General features: G+C 37.3%; 1 protein-coding gene across 2 annotated transcripts in view; it reads right to left on the bottom strand.

The window, feature by feature from the left end:
• The window catches only part of grik2 (glutamate receptor, ionotropic, kainate 2), a 781,987-nt gene that overhangs the window by 232,325 nt on the left and 528,622 nt on the right, over window positions 1-21,040 (bottom strand). For both annotated transcript variants that reach the window (XM_028797642.2, XM_051924105.1), the window contains one exon: window positions 10,065-10,282. In XM_028797642.2, the coding sequence (XP_028653475.1) occupies window positions 10,065-10,282 (218 nt within the window). The remainder of the gene's footprint in view (window positions 1-10,064; window positions 10,283-21,040) is intronic.

Raw genomic sequence — 21,040 nt, 5'->3', positions numbered from 1 at the left:
TATTCTTTTCTTACCTTTGAGGAATGTTCAAACAAATCTGTGCATCTTAAACCTTTTTTCTAACCACTTAATGTAAACATGAATAGATGTGATGTTCTCAATGCACCCCCCAACTAAGAAATTAAAATGATCATTGCTGTTTAAAATTTTAAAGAGCTACGTTCTCAATATTCCAAAATGACCTATAAAAGACTTGAAACATAAAAAGCTAAAAATGATGAATAAAATTAATTTCAAAAAAGATTACTGTAAATACGAAGATGTGCAATTTATATAAGAGGGCATTAGAAGAAGGCCCTATGTCAGCAAGTATTCCTGTTAAATTTTCATTTTTTTTTCTTTTTGAATTTAACATTAGTGGCTTATTACCAATTATTTATCATATCACAGGAAACTAGAGAACCCAGAGCAAACCCAAATGGACCTACTGAGAACAGGCAAACTCCACACTGACTTTTTCTGTGCCATGTTGGATTTTATTACAATTAAAAAAAAAAAAGAAAATTGTGTTTTGTTCAGTGGTGGCACAGTAGTTAGCAGTGCTGCTTGATAAGTCTGGAGTCATTGGTTTGACATCAGGCCCTTCACAGTGTGGAATTTACAGATTTTTCCCTTTGTCTGTGTGAATTTTTCTCTGGGTATAGTGGTTCTCTTCCCATATTCTTAAAACATATCTGTTATAATATACAGTGGAAGTATGACAGCCCAAGAAGTATGAGACCTTGTGTACATCGTTGCACTGGGTCTCTTTCACAATGTATCAGATTACGTAACCAGGTTTGGGGATGACGGATTTATTTTTTTCAAGTTTTCATTTCAAACAGCATTTCAAATAGCATGCCCTAATCAGTGAATATGCAAATAAGTAATTTATTTAAAATGAAACAAATAAAAGCAGTAAATGTGACTCTAATAATGAGAAGAAGAAAAGTGCTATCTCCAGCAAAAAATGCCAAATGACATGAATGAAGAAGGAGGAGAGGCTAAAGTATATATATCACACTGCCATGTTTAAATCTTTAAGGAAAGCTGAGCTTAGCAGTCTGAGTCCTTGACCTACTGGCAAAGCTGAAGAATAGCATACAGTCTGTAAAACAGCAAAGTAATGTCATCCTTGATGTGACAAAATTACTTTTCTTCATAAAATTTCCTCAGCTGCATTGAAATCAATGGGATTGGGCAATGGTTGCTGTCACATCATAGTCAATGTTATTTTGAGTTTTGACAGAGATGTATGAATCATTTTAATGTCAACTCTCACATGCAATATTTTTACTGGAATACCTTGGCAGCGCTAAAATTTTTGTAAGTATTGTTTCTGCCTCCATCACCCTTGCTGCTAAGATTGTCCCTAGTGCCTTGATACAAAAATGAACAGAGTAAGTGGCTTATAAAATGGAACGGAAAATTGAGAAAGGTAAATGGTTAGTTCTCTTTGTGAGAAGGAAAAAATATCCTCAAACCTGCTTAATTTAAGTCAATGTGATGGGGGCTGGGGAACATGTAAAGTCTGCTCAGACACTGGCGAGGGACACTCCATTTTGACCTTCCAATAGAAATTTGGGTGGAACATAAAAACTGACCAGTGACCAGTCTGGGAATTTAATGTACGCATGTCCCTGGTGCTGTGAGCCAGAATCACAATGGCTACTTCCTGTGCAGCCTTAACATTTACAGTAATTACATTAATACCATACTTTTATATATGTGCTTAATTATAGATATGGACACTGTTACTAATAATCTTATGAGGGATTTTATACCATGCCTCAATAGTATTGGTTTGCAGCAATTTATAAATTTTCCTAGTCATTCTAAAGGCCATATTCTCAATCTTATTTGTTGCTGTGGTGTTACTCCTTATAATTGTACAGTATCTGAACTGCTGACATCTGATCACAAACCGGTGTCTTTTAATGTCGACTTAATATTATCTAAATCAAATCTATTTCATTTCGCACTATTAAGAATATTGATTTAATTGCCTTCCCCAATGGAGACAATTTATTTACCCCAGATGAACTAGTTTCCTGCTATAACGATGGACTATGCAGCCCTTTAGATAATCTTGCTCCTTTGAAAATCTGGACTGTCTCTTTCATCCACTCTGCCCCCGGTTCACCCCAGAAGTCTGCCAACTTAAAGCTAAGGGCCGACATTTGGATCGCCTTTATAATAAGACGGGTTTTGTTGTCCATAAGAATATATTTGATGAATACATATGTGACTATAAGGGTGCTTTGTCTGCACAAAACTACATACTACGCAACACTATGGCCATCTGACAATCTTCCACCTCAATTTTACGGCACTGATCAATGTAACTAATGACCCTTTTTAATATGAAGATTGGAATTATCCACCAGCAGCTGACTTCTTTTGGAAATTCTGTACATGGAACATTTTATGATCCCCCGTCATCTTTTCTTAGTAGTTTTAAACTCCTGACTGTGGAAGAAATATATAGTATTATTACAAAATCCAAGTCCTCTCCCTGTTGGCTGGATCTAGTTCCTATTTATTTGGTTAAATTCTGTTTATCTTCTCATTCCTCTTTAATATATAACATCATATATTCTTCCCTTATCTCTGGTCTTGTTCCTTTATCTTTGAAAACGGCTGTAATAACTCCAATTCTCAAGAAATCTGGTGCAGATCCCTACAATCTAAATAATTATCGTTCAATCTCAAATTTACCTTTCCTTTCAAAACCACTTGAAAAAATTGTTGCTGTGCAGGTTCACTCTTACTTTACTGACAATCATTTGTTTGATCAACTTCAGTCTGGCTTTTGTCCATTTCACAGTACAGAGACAGCCCTGGTCAAAATCACTAATGATCTGCTTTTGGCAGCTGACTCTGGGCTGTTAACCATACTTGTGCTCTCATGATATTCTCCTTCAGAGATTAAAATTGATTGGTATTATTGGCACTCCACATGCCTGGTGTAAATCTTATCTCTTGGATTGTATACAATTTGTACAGCTAAAAAACTTCAGATCACAAGTTTGCCCAGTTGTCAGTGGGGTTCCCGAGGGCTCTGTCTTGGGCCGCCTTCTATCTATTATTTATCTTCTGCCTCTTGCTCATATCTTTAGGAAATTTGATATTTATTTTCACTATTACTGCATACTGACAACACCCAGTCCTATCTGTCTACTAAGCCTAATTCCGCTCTTCCACCTGTCTGCTAATTTTCTTAAATTAAACAGTGATATAACAGAGGGTCTTTTGGTAGGAACTAAATCTGTTTTGGACAAATGTGATATATGTGACTATTGATAATTCTCTAATCTCTTCATCCTCCCAGGTTAAGAGCTTAGGTGTTATTCTTGACACTACCTTAAAATGTGAGGCACATATTAATATTATTATTTGGTCTGCATATTTCCATGTATGTAGTATCACCAGTTTACGACCATCTCTTTCAGCTACCAGCACTGCTATTCAGGTTCATGCTCTGGCTACATCTCATATTGATTATTGTAATTCCAGCCTTTCTGGTCTTCCTCACAAACTCCTTTACAAACTTCAGTTGGTGCAGAATGCTGCAACTTGTATTATTACCAGAACCCCTTCCACTGAACACATTACACCAATCCTTCAGCAGCTTCACTGGCTCCCTATTAAATAACACATTGATTTTAAGATTCTGTTTATTACTTACAAGACCCTCCATAATTTGGTATCTCCTTTTCTTTCTGATCTTCTTCCTATCTCCGCTCCTTCCCGTAACCTTAGATCTTCTTCCTCTATCAGTCTTATTATACCTCCTTCTCACTTGACTTCCATGGGGTTTAGAGCTTTCAGTCGAGCGGCCCCTCGTCTCTGGAACTCACTCCTACAAGATATTCGTAATATCGACTCTGTTCCTACCTTTAAAACACATCTTTTTAAGCTGGATTATTCTATTTGAAATACATTTTAGTTGATAAATTTTAATTAATTTTTATCATTGTATTTATTCTGATTTTATTGTACTGTAATATACAATTAATTTTATATTGTGACTGTTGTTATTAATGTGTTCTGTAAGGTGTCCTTGTGTGCCTTGAAAGGTGCCTATAAATGAAATATATTATTATTAAATGTGTTCATAATAATTTAGAATGCTTTGAAATCACTTCAGTTTTTTTTTTTTTTGTCTAGCACCTCTTGACTCACAGGTACAAGAAAACCTCCATATATGATATACTGTTTGACTTGTCTTGATGTTTAGTTAGGTAAGATGTCAAGCTTTTTGTGATTCCCTGCCATTTTTGGATCTCTAGAACCAAAAAAACTTAATTTTTTGGACCATATTCTCAATTACACCCCTATGATAAATAAATATGATAAATCAATACGTGTCTTCAGCAGAAATTAGGAGAAGGACTTGAAGTTGTACATGCCACATCAACAGACCCCAGGGGGTCAAATCCAATGTAGTATTAACTAAAAGTTCAAAGTTTACATGAAAGTATAGCCAAAAATGTCATGCACTAAGGAATTATATACTGTATGTTTTATGTAACAAACAATTCATTCATAATTATGTTGTGCTTAATGTGCATAACTACCATATTAACCCCTGTGGTATTAACGCCAAGCATGACTTGATCTTAGGATTCTATGAAATTTTGGTTAAACTCAAGTCAGTTTCAGGGTGACATGTAATTATACGCTGTAATGGACAATGAGCATGGGCAGGCATCCCTCCCGGGATTTGCCCCAGTTCCTTAACTGGCCAGGAGGCCAATACAGAGGAGAGATCAGGGAAGGCTCCATTTCAAAGCTGTATGCTCCACCGAGCAGCCAATCATCCATGGGCTTTGGTACACATTTGGTCGCTTGCAGGGAATGCTGGGAATTGTAGTCCACTAGCGCAGCCCTGTTGGAGTCCATAGATGCTGCAGGGAGTTACACTCCCTACTTTTTGGGATTTTGTGACAGTACAGGTCATCTCCATGCTATCGGGTGCCTTTTGAACCCGCCACCATCGATAACGTTTCTGAGGGATGAGCCAGATAATCAGGATACTCACATAAAACAAGGGGAAGATGTAAAGTGCTCAGTGCTTTTATTAAAAAAGTCCAAAAAACTGTTCAAAAAGTGCAGTACTTAGGTAAATAAATAATACATAAAACTTATAGGTTAAAATCAATCCATAAATCATCTCTTGAAAATGAGGTGAACACACAGGCAGGAAACTGTCCTTAAAACCATGAGCCCTGGTGCATTCCTTATATACTTGATGTCTCCTTGAATTAACCCAATACAGGCTCCTGCAGCCAAGGAGGCACATATCCAACAGTACAGACAGCCTTCATTGCTGCTCCTAGGCACAGGCCCCTTATAACCCTCTCTGGCTCCAGGAGGGGCACCCCATCGAGCTTCTGACTCCTGTTGTCAGGCCTGCACCCCTGTGGTCCATGTCATCACCCGTAGGATGCCTCTCTCAGCCTTTTACTCCTCTGCAGCCACGCTGCCTCTCTCCAGCAAGTCACTACAACTGAGCAGCACTTCAGCCACTCCAGCTCCTAAGTCACTCAGCTGGGGTGGCCACCAGCCCCCAAACGCTGTTTACACGTTCTCTGAGGAGCTTCCACCCAGCTGTCTGCCTTCTCTCTTGTCTGCTCACATTGTCTCTCTCTCTCTGTCCAGCCTTTGTTCTCCTTCCTTTAACCTCTGCCTTTTCTTCCAATTGGTCTTATTCTTTTTTCCTCCTTTTCTTGTGCGAGCTCATTCTTATAAGGCTCTGTGGGTACAGTGTCTCAATCGTGCACCACAGGAATCCATTGCAGCAATTGAGAAAGACCACACCGTCACATGCAGGTGTGTCTCACCCCAATTAACCTCGGAAACCTTTCCAGGATTGACCCACAGGATAGGTTACAGCCACCAAAACTCTGAGATGGATTAGGTAACTTTTAAAATGTTTTGAATTAAATATATTATAGTACTAAACTACATACTATCGCAAGACAGGTGGTTAGTTATTTTCACTGCATATTATTATTTTTATTAAATGCAATACATCAGTGATATTATATAGAATCTCTTAGAGCAAATGTTTTGCGTATTAAGAATGTAATGAAAAATACTGAATCATTACACAAAGACTTTTAGTTTTTTGTATTTAGTTTAAATAATCTACAAAATAAAATACTCCATATATTAAAGAAAGATTTTTCAATGTTTTTGTTTGTGTCAGAATTCTACGAGAAGAGACCTGTCATGTTAAAATTTTGCTTCAGGCATTGGCTATTTGCATTTAGAACTTAAATACTGCTCATCTGCCCTCACTTTTCTAGGAAGATGTTTTTCTGTCTCTCGTGCATTGATTAATGTACAACCTGAAATGTAAGACACCTGTATTTTAAAATTAAACCTGATTATTATTAGTTCTTAAATCTTTTCAATCTCTTAAGAATCCTAAACAGAAATTGTGTTGATTGCCTTACTTTGAGAATAAAGAGTGGTCCACTTCTTTCATTACAAAATGAATCACAAGCCATCATTGATTTTGGCATTCCCCTGACAAAAGGAATGGACATTGAGGACTGTTAGCCTTTTTGGGTTGTCATCACAATATACAGATGTGATCACTGAACCAAAACAGCAAAATGTAGGCTCCTATCACCCTGAACCATTACCAACTGACAGCTCTTGCAAATTGTGCTGATGTCCTTTAAGAATTGACTTTAAAGTGCTTTTATTGGACTGAGACCAGTCATCCCAAAGCAGAACTTCTATTTACAGAAGTTATTTCATCTGTGATTAAACAAGGAAAGTCTAAGAAATAGGCAGCAATCTGAATGAGATATCAGTGCATCCTTTAAGAGAGTGTCACGTAAAGTAGAAAGCTGCACACTTAATATGCATTTTAAACTTCTAGTTAAATGAACATTAATGCTTTCTTTTTATCATTGTTTTGGATGTGGACATTATTTGAAATCTGTATGATATCCATAAAAAAAGATCTACAGAGCTATCATCGTTCACAGTATTATTATAATGTTCCCATGACCCTCAAATGAATAAAGCAACGTCTATGATGGATGGATAGGTTGTTGGACAATATGGTTGCATTTATTCTTTCCTTGAAATACAACTGTAAGTACAAAGTAAAACATACTCATTAAACTATTGAGAGACTGGTATCCAATAAATGCCTAGCATGAACAATAAGCAGGAAAAAAATAACATAATTTTACATTTTACATAGGACTATATGAGTCCCCTTGTGTTAGACCACCTAGACCCATTGCAGTTTGCCTATCAGACAAAGATTCGAATGGAGGATGCAATTACCTATCTGATCCACAAGTCTTATTTTCACCTGAACAAAGCTTGCAGTACTATGAAGATTATGTTTTTCTAGCCATTCCTGGGGCATAAAGCATAGTTACGAAAGTGTACAAAAAGCATGGGGCCAAAGAAAGCATTAAAGGATGCACCAATGAAGAAATTAGTGAAAATAACCATAGAACTGAAAAAAGAAATCTTCAAAAACACGAAGACGGTATTCATGTGGTTAATCTGGCACACCAATATGGCAAAGCAACATCAACAATATGTACCGTTCATAAAGAGAAAGATAGATTCAAGAGTGCTGATGTGGCAAAAGGTGTTAAAGTGTTAACGAAAAAAAGACCTAAAGCAATCAATGATGTAGAAAAGTAGTTGCTAGTAGGGATAAACCAGAAATAGTTAGCAGGTAATAGCATATCTGTGGTGATCATATGTGAAGAAGAAAGGGAGTTGTATGCTGATCTCATTCAGAAAACCCCTGGAATGAGTGATTCAGAAGCAGAAACATTTAAAGCGAGCAGGGGATGATTTGAGGAGTTTAAAAAAAGAAGTGGTATTCACAGTGTCATAAGGCATGGTAAAGCCGCAAGCTCAGATAAAGCAGCTGCTGAGAGACACATCAAGGAGTTCATTGAGAGTAAGATTTGCCTGCCACTACATACAATGTATGTTTATCAACAGTTCTGGGTTATGGAATGGATTAATTATATTTACATTATTTCTTATGGAAAAATTCGATTCGGAATACGAGCATGTCTGTTCATGAGTCACTTTCTGGAACGGATTAATCTCATGAACCGAGGTTCCACTGTAATAGAAAAAGTAATTGTATTATTCTTTCTGGTGATAGTTTCATTCTAAGGTGGATTCACTTGGACATCAGATTACTGACAATTAAGGTCACTATTGAACAATTCAACTATTTAAATCTACCCAACAACACTAAACAGAACTGAGTGGATCAGATAATGGATGGACAGATATTTAAATCTGGCAAACTTATTGCAATTTATGTTTGCCCCAAAGCATTGTGATGCACCTTTACTTTTGGTTTCTGCCCTCTTTAATCTTTCCCCTTCACTCATCACTTAATCCTAGTCACTTCCAAACACTATTAACTACATAAATTTTAATACAGTATTTACTTTGCTGTCAACACTTTCATCATATTATTTTGTAGTGCATTTGGTCTGCACTGTCTTTTCCCATCATCTGAATGCTGTTTGGCTCAATTCACTTTGTCATATTTTAACTTCTAAAGTTTATACTTTAATCGGTTAAATCACACATTCATCATTCTTTTTTGCCAGTATAATACATTTTCAAATGTGTTTGGTCTGTTATGTCAAATCTAAACTAGCCAGTGACTATTTTATAAAATTATTTTATCAGGAACAGACAAAAATGTCTTTGACAATACATCTAAAGTATACATAAGTTGTGCAAATCAGCATCATGACGTCACATGAAGGAGTCCCTATTCATCATATAGTATAAAAAATGAAATTGTTGAATCTCTTTCTTTATTTTACATCACAGAAATTTAGATTCCTGACACTATTAATAGATCCTTATTCTCATTTAATGCTTGCCATTGATATAAATCCAAAACCCAACAGTTTTTTATTATATTCCCAACAGAATGCATAACAGTGCACCTTGTTTTATCACTATATTTTAAGTTCTTCTTACAGAAACACCATAATTATTTTTATTACTGTAATTCTCTCCAATAGCCCTCAATAATAAGTCTTAATAACCCTCTATGCATAAATCAAAGCAAATATGTGGTGAATCTTACTCTCCTGTATCTAATCATTCTTTACACCTGTGTACTGTAAGCACACCTTCCAGAGCTGCTAAGAAATAAATTTCTAATTTAATAATGAAACTAATAGAATGCAAGAAAATCAAATGGTAAAATGTGCCACATCAAGGTTTCCCAATGTTGGTAAATAAAATGTCCCATAATCTCATTGGCAATAATAAAGTTTTTCTTACATTCGCAAGAGTGCTCTGCCATATAAACACATCATATATGAGATACCTCTTTTGCAGTTCAAATTATTGAACTGTTTCTTGTAAAGGTGGGGTTAAGAGGAGAACACCCATTAGGAAACATTCTGGTCACAATTAAGCATTAAACACAGCAATTTCAATCAAAACTTTGAGCAAGTGATCATCTCTACAATGAAAATCTCATTGAATGGGATAAATCAGCACAAACTGATCAATATTCCACTTTACCCCTTCCTTTTTAAAGAAAGAGCTTTCTGTGTAATACTGTTTACTTATTTAGTAATTGTAGTATAAATGTTCAGAATGTTAACATATCATACTATACCAGGTAAAATTCAAATGTATCCATTTTTAATAGATAAGAGAGAATTGCAAAAAAAAAACATTCTTTTGCTCAGCCATAACGGAGTATTGAAGAGTTATTCATTTAAGTCATTTCAAACTAAAATGCTTGGCTGCTAAAACTTTCCATTACAAAATCATGGCCTTAAAAATCTCATCCACTTATAAAAAGAACAAAAATTGATCCAATTACATAACAATCAGGCACTTACAGATCTTGTTTGCTTAGAAAGTGCCAGCATATTTAACAGCCCTAACTTCAAGCACCAGTTCACAATAAAGCAATTGAGTGTTTTGAAACATTTGGCAGCCCTTCAAAATAGCACCGTGAAAAGCAAAGTAAATAAACAATACATAAATAAATAAAGAACTCTTTTTTTTTTTTAAAGAAAAGCATAAATGCCACCTACCTTAAAGAAAGTCATGGTTGCTCCATCTTCTACTACACCATACTCTATTTTAGTCTGCTTTGCCAAATCATCTGCAGAATCTATGGGAGACTCCATACGTTCCACTGTTAGAAAGGCGGCAAGATTAGCAGTATAGGATGAAATGATGATCAGAGTGAAAAACCACCAGATACCCCCAACAATCCTGGTAGAAAGAGCTTTGGGCATGAGCTCAGAACCTAGCAGAAAGGAGGACAGGGTATAAACCAGCTGTTGCATACAACATTATTAGCCATTAATGTATTGCGGAGTAACAACCTTGAGAAGGAAAGGCCCAGACAATGCAAACACAAAGAAAGATAGAAAAGATACTAAAGTGAAATCAATTTCACAGTATACTATAAGAATGATTTCAGACAAAAGTCTAATTTTGTCTTTGTCACAGGAAAAGAATACATTCAGCAGAGCCAAAATGAAAAGCACTGCATTTTTGCATTAGGTTTCTGTTGATTCTGATCCAGTATTTTCCCTCTTAATAAATGTTTTATATACACATAATATGTTAAGTTCATAAAAACAAGACAATTTTATATTTATTTATCCTTTGGGGTGACATTCATTGCTGTGATCAGTAACTATAACATTGAACAGTCAGTAACAGATTTCTGAAGGAGATGAGAGTCTTTTTTTAGTCACCACAAAAACAACATTCAGGTAACTTGTTTGTTTTCAATAAAATAATAATAATAATACATTTTACTTAGCCATCTAAGGGGGTGGGCATAGGGACAATGCCAAACCCAGTTCTAGAACAATGCTATACAAAAGTTGTGATGGTAAAACTGAATTTAAAAATCAATGCCAGATGCATTTTAGTCTATATCTTGCTATATGTTACTAAGGCTATCTTCAGACTGCAGCTAAAAACTATTAAATCCTTATATTTAGCACATATCTGATTTTTTTTTTGATTGACTTTTCAAATTAAATCAAATCTGATAGGACTGCATTTAGATATCTTTCCTGACAGACGTACCCTAATAGTCAACCACGAGCATGCCGTCACCTACACGCTAACCTCAAATTATTTACAGTGCAAGATGTTTCTGAGAATTCGTAAACTCATGATGGAAATAAAAAAAGGAAAAAAAAAAATAAAAATTGTAGCAGTTGCATTGAGTGGAATCTTCAGTGCCAGATTTGTACATAAACTCCTGTGGACTGGCAGGATCAAGATGTGGAGGGATTTGATGCAAAACATTGGTTGGAAAATTTCAGAATATTAACAGGAATGTTTGAATATTTATGCCAACATCAGTCTGCAAGACTATCTTGGAAAAAAAATACTGACTTGAGGCACACTATTTCAGAAAACGTAGACATAATGGTGTATTGGCAGACAACACACAAGAGTACCACAAACAGTTGAACCAGCAAGACACCAACTTTTTAATTTGACAATTCTCTAAAAGGATTGAATTTGGATCGTGTGAGGGAAAAAAATCAGGGCTGAATTGCAGTATGAATGAATGTTTAAAAAGCAGGTCTGTTCTTAATCCACCAGCATAATGGATAGTTTAGGGAGATGGTGACACCAAAATTGTAATATTACAGCAGGTACAAAAACCATAAACATACAAAATTAATTTAGATTTTAAAATAAACTCACAAGCCTAAAGTAATCACAAACTTCAATTAAATTGAAGCATAATGATTACCTTTAAACATTTACTTGGACTTCTATTTACTTTGAACTTGTCACTGTATGCAAGAACAAACAAATCACCTTTTAACTGATGCATGACATCACAGTGACTAGTGAGAGACTGATTATGGAGAACTTTTGGGCATGCCAAGAGTTAATGTGATCAGTGTAATCAATAAGTGGAGAACAATGGAGAACGATATTTCCCACGTTTAGCACATGTTCTAATATAAACCCATCTGTAATGTGCATAGAATCAGCCTTTACCAGTGCATTCAAAGCCTAGAGTTGCAGTCCTGTTTTATACCTGTCGCAGAACTATTCATTCAGTCATTTTAGATACTTGTGCAGGGACTTCACTTTAACTCTCCTCTCTATCACTGTCTGCATGCAGTTTGCACATACTGTACTCTCATGTGGTTTGTCTGTGTTGACATCTACTTTCTAGACTAGTTGGTTTTCACATGCATCCCAAAGACATACATGATACATATTCTGTATTATATCTATATATATAAAATTCTTTTTGCATTTGAAATGGAAATTACGTATGAGTGTTTGAAACGGAAATTACGTATGACCACAGAGGAACAGGAAAAACATTCTTAATAAACCTGATTCTTGCCAAGAGTGCGAATGGTGACATAGCTCTGGCTGCGTCATCGGGAATCGCTTTTACATTATTAGATGGAGGCCGTGCAGCACATTCGGCATTGCAATTACCATTAAACCTCACTCACGACGAAAATACAATTTGCAACATACGCAAGGGCTCAGGAAAGGCAAAAGTCTTGCAACATTCAAAGATAATAATTTGGGATGAGTGCACCATGGCACATAAAAGAGCTTATGAAGCCTTGAACCGAACAATACAAGATCTCAGAGATCCTACCAAAATAATGAGAAGTACTGTTGTTTTACTCGCAGGAGATTTTTGTCAAACATTACCAGTTATTCCACAAGGGACACCACCAGATGAACTCAATGCGTGTTTAAAATCCATACTTCTCCCACAGTCAGTTATATGTCACATGTTCTCGGGTAGATACACCAAAAAATGTATACATTTATGCACGTAATGGGCAAACAAAAAATGTAGTATACCCGAAAGCACTGAAGTAGTACTCAACGTATCTTTACTTCTTAAATGTTAATGTTTTACTGTTTAATCATTTATACGCTTCTTATATGTTGTTCAAATTCTTTTATGAAAATACCAGTAATGGCACACTGCACGATAATGTGCAGTGAATACACTTGACTTGAGCATTCATAGTATTCATCCTCTTTCTCTGTACGTTTAGAATTCGTCTGCTCAGAGATTGATGTGCTTGCTGCTTCCTGAACAGCTCTTCTTTACTCCACCCTAGCGGCCCGCTGCTTCTCTTTTGTCGGCATCTTTTCGTGTTAAAACTGATTAAGTTAGTTTTTGTGTTGCAATTACTTAGTATGTTTTCTTTAACATTTCACTTAATCTGGCACTTAAGTCTTCAATCTGTCTCAAGAATGATTAGCGAAGGTGGTAGGGAATGAGAACCTGCTGCGCGCTGCAGAAAGTTGATTCTACAATAAAATAAAATAAAAATAAAAAGAGTGATAAAATCGTCACCCCGAAAACGGGTAGTAGACGTCACGTAGTATACAGTATGTGTACCAAATTTCAAGTCAATAGGTTTGGGAGCTACAGGTGATTTAAAATCCTGGACAGACAAACGAACAGCCACGGTAGCGTATTATAGAAGAAGATTTTACTGTTTAATAATTTTTATTGGGGCGGCACGGTGGCGCAGTGGGTAGCACTGCTGCCTCGCAGTTGGAAGACCTGGGGACCCGGGTTCGCTTCCCGGGTCCTCCCTGCGTGGAGTTTGCATGTTCTCCCCGTGTCTGCGTGGGTTTCCTCCGGGCGCTCCGGTTTCCTCCCACAGTCCAAAGACATGCTGGTTAGGTGGATTGGCGATTCTAAATTGGCCCTAGTGTATGCATGGTGTGTGGGTGTGTTTGTGTGTGTCCTGCGGTGGGTTGGCACCCTGCCCGGGATTTGTTCCTGCCTTGTGCCCTGTGTTGGCTGGGATTGGCTCCAGCAGACCCCCGTGACCCTGTGTTCGGATTCAGCGGGTTGGAAAATGGATGGATGGATAATTTTTATTTATCTGCAATGTGCTTCTTATATATTACTTCATATTCTTGTATGATAAAGATGTTAATAATGTTGTTTATATTGATTTCTATGTTATTGTAAATGCTCTTTATTTGTTGAAAAATAAAACTGGCAATTAACAAACTTATTTTATAAATACTACATTTTATTTTTTTCCCTTGCACTCAGTGAGCGAAGCCACTGGGTAATCAGCTAGTATATATATATATTTTCACAGGTGGCTGGGAGTGGTACCCGGCCGGGATGCCCCAGAGGACCGGAGGGGGGCTTACTCCTCCCCCAGACTATGTGGGAGTGACTGCCCTGGTGGCTATGAGGACCACAGGTACAGAGCTTTGAAGCTCAGCCCTACAGGGGCCCGCGCTACAGAGCCACACCCGGAAGTGCTGGGGGGAAGAGGATCAGGGACACCTGGAGTGCCTTTGGATGCGCAGCCGGCACTTATGCCACACTGGGGAGTGCCGGGTGGAAGATTGTCGGGAGGCACCTGGAGCACATCCGGGTGGTTATAAAAGGGGCTGCCTCCCTCCATTCAAGAGGTGGATTCAGGAGGTCGAGAGGACGAGGTCTTGGAGGAGAGGCAAGGAGGCGGCCTGAAGAGAAAGAGGCATTGTGTTGAAGGCCTGGACTTCTGGGGAGTTTTCGGGGTTTGTGTGCACAATTGTAAATAATAGACTGGTAAATAAAAGTGTGGTGGTGCTTAACACAATGTCTGCCTGTCTGTGTCCGGGCCATATTCCACAATATATATATATATATATATATATATATATATATATATATATATATATATATATATATATAAAATTATTGCCATGCATGCATTTAGTTTGAGTATAGACCACTAAGAGTTTTATTAATATACTTGGCATATTTTGGTTTAGGAATTATGACAATTGAAAAAGTATACATAAGACTAATATTCTCTGTACAATAAATTGAATAAAACTGTCATTCAATTTCAGTAATATGCATTTGAAGAAATACAATTTTGTTCCAAATACCTATTTTTTTTTCTCTTATAGGGTTCTTCAGTACATACTGATGTATCAACCTATTTCTTTCCCACAATTCAGAATTTAACAGAGTTGATGATCCCAAAAGCACTGAGCACATGGAAAAAAACAACCTGCATGTAGTGCCAGTTCTTTGCTGAGCACATTCATACATAGGTTCATACTTACTCTGAACAATTAACTTGACCTATATATCTTTGGGAAGAGAAAAAAGTAAAATGGGGGAAAGAAAAAAAAACAAGCCCTACACGTGAGAAGAACCTGCAAACTCCATACAGACTTACAGTTATGAAGCAGCACTAAGAATTAAACACTGTGCTTCCTTATGTAGTGAGATGTAAAATATCCCCTATGAAACGACTACTTATGAAACACATATCTCAGATAGGGTGGAATTTATGTAATATTTATATTGTGTATGGCACATGCGTATGGGCATCGTTCTCATCCCTACCACCTTTGCCGTCACTTCCCCAACCTCTTCATATCTTAAATCGTTCTTGAGGCAGATTGAAATGAACACTTAAGTGCCAACTTAAGTGAAAAATTAAGAAAAATGTACTAAATAATTGAAACACAAAAACGGACTTAATCAGTTTTAATGTGAAAAGATGCCGGCAGAAGAAGAGAAGAAGCAGGCCGCTAGGGTGGAGGAAAAAAGAGCTGCTCAGGAAGCAGCAAGCTCATCAACTTCTGAGCAAACGAATGCTAAACGCACAGAGAAAGAGGATGAAAACTATGAGTCAAGTGTATCCACTGCACGTTATTGTGCAGTACACCGTTACTGGTTTCTAATATGTGTGTCTATATATATATATAAGAGCTCCACCTCTGAGGAAACAGAAAACTCGCTTAGCCACTAATAAAACAAGCGGGGACAACACGTCAGCAAAACGAAACCTCAGAAGAAAGACAAAATCACTTAGTAGCTAACATCAGCAAAACGGTATCCCTTTTACTTTTCCTCCCGCCGCTAATACACAGTTGAGCCGAGCACGTCAGCAAAGCAAAATCTCCGAAGAAAGACAAAGTCACTTAGCCACTAACATTGGCAAAACGGTATCCCTTTTACTTTTGATGCAACCACATCGGCAAAACAAATCCTCCTAGGAGAGAGATGCCCAGAGTGGTTCCTTTCAATTACCTGACATCTCTACATTTCAGTTATTTTCTGATGATTTCAAAAGTTTCTAGGACCCGGGCTTACACAGCTAGTACATACAGTATATGTATGTATACAGGGTGAGTCAAAATTATATATATATGTACGTATACAGGGTGAGTCAAAATTATGTTAACATTTGATTTTGTGAACAATTTATTCACAAAACATGCTTCATATATGCAAGATGATTTACAGGAATGTCTCAACCTGTCCACCATCATGGTCAACACATGTACCATATGTGGCACATAAATTGCCCACAAAAATTGTATACAGTAATCCCTCGCTATATCGCGCTTCGCCTTTCGCGGCTTCACTCTATCACGGATTTTATATGTAAGCATATTTAAATATATATCGCGGATTTTTTGCTGGTTCGTGGATTTCTGCGGACAATGGGTCTTTTAATTTCTGGTACATGCTTCCTCAGTTGGTTTGCCCAGTTGATTTCATACAAGGGACGCTATTGGCAGATGGCTGAGAAGCTACCCAACTTACTTTTCTCTCTCTCTCTCTCTCTTGCGCTGACTTTCTCTGATCCTGACGTAGGGGGATTGAGCAGGGGGGCTGTTCGCACACCTAGACGATACGGACGCTCGTCTAAAAATGCTGAAAGATTATCTTCACGCTGCTACCTTCTGTGCAGCTGCTTCCTAAAGCAACATGCTGCACGGTGCTTCGCATACTTAAAAGCTCGAAGGGCACGTATTGATTTTTGCTTGTTTGTTTTTCTCTGTCTATCTCTATATCTCTCTCTCTCTCTCTCCCTGCTCCTGACTGAGGGGGTGTGAGCTGCCGCCTTCAACAGCTTTGTGCCGCGGTGCTTCGCATACTTAAAAGCCAAACAGCCCTATTGATTTGTTTGCTTTTCTCTATCTCTCTGACATGATCTGCTCCTGACGCGCACTCCTTTGAAGAGGAAGATATAGTTTGCATTCTTTTAATTGTGAGACGGAACTGTCATCTCTGTCTTGTCATGGAGCACAGTTTAAACTTTTGAAAAAGAGACAAATGTTTGTTTGCAGTGTTTGAATAACGTTCCTGTCTCTCTACAACCTCCTGTGTTTCTGCGCAAATCTGTGACCCAAGCATGACAATATAAAAATAATCATATAAACATATGGTTTCTACTTCGCAGATTTTCTTATTTCGCGGGTGGCTCTGGAACGCAACCCCCGCGATGGAGGAGGGATTACTGTATAAGTATATACATAGCAGTACCATTAGTGTTAACATATTTTTCACTCACCCTGTATATATATATATGCACCTATGGTAGCAGCATTCTTGGACCAGTGTACTTGGAATTGTAGTCCCATGGGGCAGCCCTGTAGGGTTCAATGGGTCCTGCCAGGGAGTGCTGAAGGAAATGGCTGTTCCTACTTTATGAGACTTTTTCCAGATCCAGAAGTGCTGCCTGGGTGAAATGTGGCAGCACCAGAAGTACTCCTGGGTCTGGTATAAAGCAGGCCACACTGCCTCATCCAGGTGAGTTGGAGTTGGTAGGTAGAGGACAAGGCTTGTCTTAAGGAGAGTGGAGGTTTGGTATTATATTGTGGTTACTCATGTGCTGGAAGGATGAACTTGTGAAAAGGTACTTTTATATAATATAATTTCACTGGATTTGAGCTCTTTTCTGTGTGTATGTGTATGTGTGTTTATAGATATTTATGTATAGTTTTATATTTATATTTTATAAATAGTCCATCCATTCATTATCCAACCCGCTATAGCCTATCTACAGAGTCACAGGGGTCTGCTGGAGCCAATCCCAGCCAACACAGGGCGCAAGGCAGGAAACAAACCCTGGGCAGGGCACCAGCCCACTGCAGGGCACACACACACACACACCAAGCACAAACTAGGGACAATTTAGGATCGCCAATGCACCTAACCTGCCTGTCTTTGGACTGTGGAAGGAAACTGGAGCACCCGGAGGAGACATGGGGAGAACATGCAAACTCCACACAGGGAGGACTCGGGAAGTGAACCCAGGTCTCCTAACTGCGAGGCAGCAGTACTACCGCTGTGCCACTGTGCCGCCCTTTATAAATAGTGTTTTTTTTCATATTTGTGCATAAAAATACATCTGGATTTCTTCTTTTTGCTCACATGAAAACTTTCACATGGCTTCATGGGCTCCATAGTGTGTGACATCAGATAAATGAAAGGGCTGGTCCTAAAACACGTATCATCTCTTAAAGATGTTCATAAATGCATACTTTAACATGTACCCAGCCTGATAACCACATTCAGTATTGCTCCTAAACTGTTTAGGCAGTGTTGACCTATTTTACAGCTGGAAACTACTTGAAATTCATGTTGTTTAAACCCCTGGGTGAAGTATTTATTTATTTATTGGTAAAGGGAAAACCTGAAATCCATGTTCATATTATAGGCACTAAATGTCAAAAGAAACATGCAGGCGTGGTCTGTGATTATTTTATGCCCCAGCCACCTGCATCTCCTGAAGTCTCTCCTAGAGTAGTAGTGAATCAGAATCATGCCAGAAAGTGCATATGCATAATCTATATTAATATCTGTTGTCATGTTCAAGGGCTAGTGGTCACATGTCTGGTGCTCTCCAGCTATTAATCTGCATCGTATCTTAAAATAAAAATTAATTGAAATCATCATTTATTACCTGACCTCTGAATTATCTTTATTTCCTCCCAACATTTTCTTCCATTCTATATTACACAGTTTATTATTACTGAGAAAAAGATGATTTACAAATTTTTTAATAGTTTGAGGCAAGTTGACATTCAAGACTTACCTCCTTTGTATACAAAAATAACAAAGATGGAAAAAGATTTTGATTATTAGGCACAAATCTAAGACTTTGCCTGTAAATTTTCCAGTATCAAGTTCACATAGTAAGTCAGCATTGCATATTTCTCAGAGGTAGCTGGAGTTGACTGCTCATGACTCATTTGAACAGTGAGTTCTCCAGTGTATTAGGGAATGGACTGTAATTTGATAAAAAAAAGTAACAAATTGGCAAATTTCCATAATTTATTAATTTATATGTTATTGACTGAAGGTAGTCATATAACAGTATAGTCTCATTTACATAAAAAAAACTTTATTGAAAATCAGGTTAGCAAAAGTAGTTAGTAAGTTTACAACTGAACATGCAGAAAAATAAAGGTTGATATATGTGCAAGAGGCTGGATGCTAATTAAAAGAGGGTCCCAATTAAAAAAGGAAAACTGCATGTTGAAATCTGGCATATTCTTCCTTGAAGCAACATGTAATATGGAGTGTGGGAAAAGAAGTTTTTCCAAATGAGTAAAGGTTAAAAAAAATGTAGTCATCTCTCAAGCAGCTCTTGGCATCACAACAACAGTACAGACTGAATTTCCCCACAATCCATCTTACCAACTGTTGGTCAAGAAGAACACTTGGACATGACAGCCAACTCCCGTTCCAGACTGCTGCCTAGAATGCTGTAAGGAAAAAGAGAAATATACCTTGCTCCTTTGGCTTCCGTAGCCCTGTTAGCCATACAGTTAGACAAGACTGAACAATAACAAAGTTACCCAGGATGCTCAGCAGTTGACTGCTCTTTGTAAAGCAGCACAGTGCGACAACACTGACTGGGAAAGAGAGAACAGTGGGAATTTTTGATACAAGGGTCACAATTACCACAAGTTCATATCTTACCCATGTACCAGTTAGACGGTACCACCTAGGCCGTTGAAACTGAGCCTGGTTGGGGCTGACTGTCATGTACCCAAGGTAACGTCATGTGCAACACGACATCCCACAGTTTTCTGGGGGCTAGCAAGCTGTGGACAGGGGGGCCTCTTTACAGTGTAGTCTTATGCAATGACAAAACATGCCAAAGAAGCAGTATTCTTACTTAGCCAGACCTGCAGAATTAAATGCTTGCCACAAATTCATCTTAAAGCATATTAAAGCATGAATCCCTGCCTAAATAGAAAGCCATTTCTCTTTCATAGTGCCAGTGAAGTAAAACAATCAATTGAAATTTTATTCTTTAAAATGCGAGTTTACGTTCTTTTCTAGAGTTATATTTTGTGAGAACCGTGCTTCAGCCTACAGAATGAATACTTATATTCCCTTTATATTACTTTAAGGATAGAATTATAGTTATTTTTCATTTTTTAGATTCTACTGTCCAGGCAGCTTTACATTATAAATATTTCTTTCAATTAAATTATTTAGAAAATATATAATACATTAAGCCATATTTTATTTATATGGATGAGTCAGTTTTTAAGAAATATAGTAGTAAAGTTCTATATTAATAAAAGAGCTATTCTCCAATTTCCCTCCTAGGAAATGGTTGCCCTTTAAAAACTACTTTTTTGTTCTTTATAATGATCAATTTCACATCTAAAGTATGTTACATAACATTACTGCATTGCTGAAAGATACTGCATACAAAAAACTGACATAAAATAAGCACGAGAACTAGTAAGTTAAGTCATAAAGTAAGCTATCTGCTTACCATTCGTTTTCACAATTTTTACTGAATTAATCATTCACATTTAAATTTTTCTCAAATGAGAAAAGAAAAATTGGGTTTTATGAGTACCCAAAGAGCCCAGAAAAAATCATAATACATTGCAGTTAGCAGTAGTGATGTACCTGAAACTGCAGCTTTTTTTGAAGGGTCGAGTTTTTAGCCAAAAAAAAAACCAAAAAATACCAAAGATGATTGGAGATACAAGCGTAAAAAGATATAGTTTTTACATTTAAAAAACTGCAGGCTGAGAAACAGGATACTGTTCCTTTTTGTTAACGGAATACTTACCTTTACCACCAAAAACGGTTAAATAACTAAATGACATTACATGCATGATCAAAAAATACCCTAACCTAATATTTTTTTTATATCATGTATGAGATGCTACCTTGCTATTAAGGTTTCTCACTGTTATGCAAAATAAATAAACAAAGAAATAAAAATAAAGAACCATTATT

Source organism: Erpetoichthys calabaricus, chromosome 3 (genome assembly GCF_900747795.2).
Source record: "Erpetoichthys calabaricus chromosome 3, fErpCal1.3, whole genome shotgun sequence".
Taxonomy (NCBI): domain Eukaryota; kingdom Metazoa; phylum Chordata; class Cladistia; order Polypteriformes; family Polypteridae; genus Erpetoichthys; species Erpetoichthys calabaricus.
The sequence above is the reverse complement of the archived record's forward strand: the minus strand, read 5'-3'. Positions and strand labels throughout refer to the sequence as shown.